This window comes from Stegastes partitus, unplaced genomic scaffold, assembly GCF_000690725.1.
Source record: "Stegastes partitus isolate 25-593 unplaced genomic scaffold, Stegastes_partitus-1.0.2 Scaffold2111, whole genome shotgun sequence".
Taxonomy (NCBI): Eukaryota; Metazoa; Chordata; class Actinopteri; family Pomacentridae; genus Stegastes; species Stegastes partitus.
In genome coordinates, this window is record NW_007579842.1 from 15,219 (window position 1) to 20,064 (window position 4,846).

The 4,846-nt window shown below is 42.6% G+C and overlaps 1 protein-coding gene across 1 annotated transcript in view; it reads right to left on the reverse strand.

The window, feature by feature from the left end:
* Positions 1 to 2,658: 2,658 nt before the first annotated feature.
* LOC103373985 (uncharacterized) overlaps positions 2,659 to 4,846 on the reverse strand; it is a 90,031-nt gene continuing 87,843 nt past the window's right edge. Inside the window, exon 6 of the mRNA XM_008303997.1 lies at positions 2,659 to 4,844. Within this exon, the coding sequence (XP_008302219.1) occupies positions 2,692 to 4,844 (2,153 nt within the window). The 3' untranslated portion in view covers positions 2,659 to 2,691. The remainder of the gene's footprint in view (positions 4,845 to 4,846) is intronic.

The following is a 4,846-nucleotide window of genomic DNA, read 5'->3' on the forward strand; positions in this document are numbered from 1 at the left end:
CATGTTATTATAACGTTACCACATCCAGATCTATAAGAAACACAAGTGCAACAATTGGACATCAAATACTTTGCAAAAAAAATCAATCAAAAAAATGCTCTCAAATCATATTTAATGTAATCAAGACAAAAAAGCAATGTTTGTTTTCTCTGCTGCTTTGATACATTCTTCAGTTCGACTATATTGACATGAACTGTCACACAAAACAGTCATAACGCAGATGAATGGAGTTCATTAAATGTGTCAAATGCAAAGATGAGTACAAGTGAGAATTTACTTGCAGCTACTTTCTTACATTACCTTGTTGTGAGCAAGTGGTCAAATATGTATGTGTACTCACAATATCTTTCATCTTCTCTTGTATGCAGTAAGGCAGGTGTCTCAACTCAACTTACATGAGGGACACTAGAGGTAGTGTCGGGGTGAGGCTGGGCCGCATCAAGAATTCCACCAAGAAACGTACAACTGATCAAACTTTTTTAAATACAATAACAAAATAAATAACTATTAACAAGTCAGAACATGAACTGTTCTTCAGAACATAGGCTTCTTCTACTTATTCCTAGTCCTTGCTGCCAGAGATTTGGCAGCCTTTCTTCTCACACAACTGAGCCACATCTGGTTTGAGGGAGGAAGTAACTGAAACCCTCAGTATGACTTTAAGATGCTCATCTTTAAGTTTTGACCAGAACTTTGATTTCTTAAAGTTCATTGTGGAGAAGAGCTTTTCACATGAATAGGTGCTGCCAAAAATGCACATGATCCACTTGAACATCCTGGAAAGCTCAGGGAAGGTGGGGGGCAATGCTTTCAAAAATTGTCCAAGCTTGTCCGCTTTTCCATTCACCTCCCTAAACTTTGCTTTGAGTTCAGAATTGCACTGCAGATCAATTAGCTCCATCTGAAGCACAGTGGGGGCATCTTCCACATCGAAGAAGAAGGGATCAGCAAAAATTTGAAAAGTGACTCTGTGTGTCTTGAAGTCTGCAAATCTGTGATCAAATTCTTCCTGTAGCTTTCCAATGGCATCAGCATACTTTTCACCATGAAATGTTGTGCAAGAATCCATGAGTGCCTTGCATGCAGGAAAATGGCAGAGGTTTGTCTGGGAAAGCTGGGCTTTCCATAACACAAGTTTTCTGGAGAATGCTCTGACATTGTCATATGCAGCACTGACAAGTTGGCCCTGGCCTTGTAACTTTGTATTCAGTATGTTTAGCTCCTGTGCGATGTCAACAAGAAAAGCTAAGTCCATTAACCATTTGGGTACAGGAACAGTCCCTTTCCATGAAAGCTTTAACTTCTGCCCTTAACTCAAAAAATCTCTTCAGGACCTTCCCCCTGCTAAACCAACATACATCTGTGAAGTAGGGCACATCCTCACATGTTGACTGTATTTCCTCTAAAAAAGCACAGAACTGCCGGTGCTCTAAACCCCTGGATCTTATATGGTTGATGAACTTCAAAATGTCAGACATCACATTGTCAAACTTCAGGCATTTGCTGCAAAGGGCCTGCTGATGGATAATGCAGTGCAGAGCAATGGCTTCTTCCAAGCCTTCCTCTTCCAGTTTTCTTTGAACAAGTGCCACCAGTCCATTTTTCTTCCCTGTCATTGATGGCGCTCCGTCGGTTGTTATTCCAGCAAAATGCTGCCATAGAAAGCCGGCATCCGCAATGGCATCACACAGCTGGTGGAATATCTCCTGACCGGTGGTCTGGCCATGCATTGGAATTATTGTGAGTAACTCCTCCAGCACTTCAAAATTGTCATCAACACCACGGACATATATTGCGAGCTGCGCAGTGTCAGTGACGTCTGTGCTCTCATCAAGAACGACTGAGAATGAATGGAAATGTATAGCTTTTTCACGCAGTTGTTCACAGATATTATCAGACATGTCTGAAATGCACTCTGCCACTGTGTTGGCTGAAATGCTGATGTTGCCGAACTGACCCTTTTTTTTTGGGCAGACTATTCTCGCAGTCTGTAACATGCACTGTTTGATGAACTCGCCGTCTTTAAACGGCTTTCCCGCCTTAGCAATCTCTCACTCAGCACGTAGCTAGCTTTGACAGCCATATCACAAAGAGAAGAGATTGTCTACTTTCTTAAAAAAATCTTGCTGCCTCAGTAGAGATGTTCTGTTTGGCGACCCGCTCCTGTCGCTCATTTCCCATGTATTTAGCATACTCCTCGGCATGTTTAGTTGAGTAATGACGTCTGATGTTACATTCCTTGTGCACCGCAACTTTATCCGTGCATATTAGACATGTCGGAATGCCTCTGTGCTCAACAAAAAAATATTCCGTCTCACACTTCTCCTGAAGTTGTCTGTGCTCATCGCCAATCTTTCTCTTCACGGCAGGTTTTGAAAATGACATGACTGGAGCTGGGTAACAGGGTAAATTTTTCCTCCACTCAGTGATAATCCTGAAGCACATTACTTTTCTAATTCGTATTGTTGTCGTCACATGCCCAAGCTACGGTAGCCCACAGGTGTTAAAAAATATAAACGCCCAGATGCAAGTCAGAAAAAACGCGCGGGCCGCACTAATACCAATCTTTGATTTCGTGCAGGGGGCCACAAAATATCGTTTCACGGGCCGCTATTGGCCCGCGTGCCACGAGTTTGAGATCCCTGTAGTAAGGTGACCATTAAAGGGCCCCTACTTTACTGAGGAGGACTATTACTTGGTGCCAAATGATTCGTTGAGGCTGTCTTCTGCCTGCTTGTATGTGATGGTTTTCCATGTGGCAGGAATATCAGCAGGTTCTACACCATATGCTTTGGCAAAGTCAGTGTTGTATGTTGCCATTACATATTTCCAGTAGTTTGATGCCTCGAGGCTCACATCTGGACGAATATCCCAGTCAGGAAAAATTTCCTTGTAACGTTTGTAAGGGTACGGTTCATTGTTTGTAGCATCGCAGCAAAACTTTACGTCACTGATCACTAAGGAAGAGCATATGTCAGTGACAAGTTTTTTCGTTGAGTCCCACCTGCATTTACCCAGACCCTCTGGCCAATGCAGTGAAGCAAAGTGCTCAGTATGGGCTTTTCCTCCTGCATCGCAAGGCACTGCACAGAATGGACACTGTTTGCCACATCCAATCACTCTGGTGAAGAGCTCATTCTGGGGCTTCATATGGAGATGATTTAGTTTCTCTGCAATGGTCATTTTTTTAAACTTCTCTCTGAGAGTTTCTGCCATGTCATTCACAGACACCGTGAGCCAGCGAGCAAACGAATCCTTGTCAGCATTGTTCAGGGTCATGACAGTATCAAGAGCAGTTTGGGAAATGACAAGTTTTTTGTTGCCAAGTTCTTTGCAGATATCTTCAACAAAGGCCTTCAAGTTGACACAGTTCCCTGTTTTGGCCTTTGCGATGGCATCATTTATGTTGCTGATACTTGACTTAAGATGTTGATCCTCATACTTAAATGTTGCTGAGGAGCTTGGGAAACGTTCCTCTATTTGCTGAAGGATTCTGTTCTTGACGTAGTGCTCGTAAGAGGAACTGAAGTTTAAATAGTCTTCAAGTTTTTTCTTTGAAAGCAAGTCCTTCAAAAGTGAACACTGGAAGGACATTCGTGTGCTGAACTCCTCATGTTTGAGCATTTCGTCAACGATGTTTGGACCTAAGGAGCGATTGACAAACTCTTCAACAGCAGGCTTCAGGCATTGGTCCGTGAATTCTTCTGCCTTCTTCTGGCCCTGGTCTCGCTTATGGAACACATCTTTGAAATCAGAACGAAACCTTTCCTTGTTTTTCATCAAACATCTGTGGGGATCATTTTCTTGAATGAAATTCTTGTGCATTTCTTCAAAGCGCTTGGCTGCAAATCCACAGATGTGCTGTTTCAGAGAAACCTCAAACTCGATGTCTGTCTTCACATTCTGATTGTTTTCCAAACTCTCATCGATGATGAGTAGGAGCTCCTGGATGTAAGTATCATGGTAGTTGTTTTTTCTCTGGATCTTTTCAGTTACAAACTGTGTGCAAGCAGCTATGATGCTGTCAGCCATTTCTTGTACATGATCTTTGCCGTACCACAACTTCTTCTCTTCGTGTTTAAATTTTTTCTGACACTCATTTGTACATGTGAAAGGCTCTTGTCCACAATCTTGCAGTCTTTTTTGACTTAGCAATTCACATGCACCACTCCCCTTGTGTGACAGATTTGCTCTCAGGCAGTGATCTACCCTGGTGAAGACATCTGTGGTCTGTTGTTCAGAAAATGGAAGTTTTTTGAGAGTTTCATTCCACATCTTATCAAATTCTTTGTCCAGTTCTGTCTCTCCCATCTGGACTTTTCTCTTTCGACATTCATCAATTAATGCACACACTGCTTTTTCTATTTCGTTTGTGTGGTTCTCCTTGATTCTGTCAAGTTCTCTCATTCCCCGTCTGATGTCTGCTGCTGCTGTGAGCTGATTAACGACAGAGCTTTTCATTTCTTGTCGAAGGCTCTTTGCACTGTTTGAGAACTCCTCTTTGTATCCTTCAACTAGATAGACATGACCCTCTGTTTGCTTGAAGTACTGTGTTAGATTGTTGAGAAGCTTTGTCTCCCATTTAGACAGCTCTGTGGTTGCTTCACTTTTCAGTTGAGTGAGAAATGTGTCCATGTCAGATGTCTGAGATTTGGCACCAACTGTACCAAAATTGGAAATTTCTGTTTCTGCATTTGTGACCCAGGTGTACATGTCCTTTCTGAATTCCCACTCCCATTTGTTGAACTCTGTGCAAAGCCTCATGTATGCGTCAGCTACGAGGCTGTTTCTGAAGCTGAAGATGAAGTTCTCGTGCTTTACTGCATTCCACAGGCTTGTCATCCAC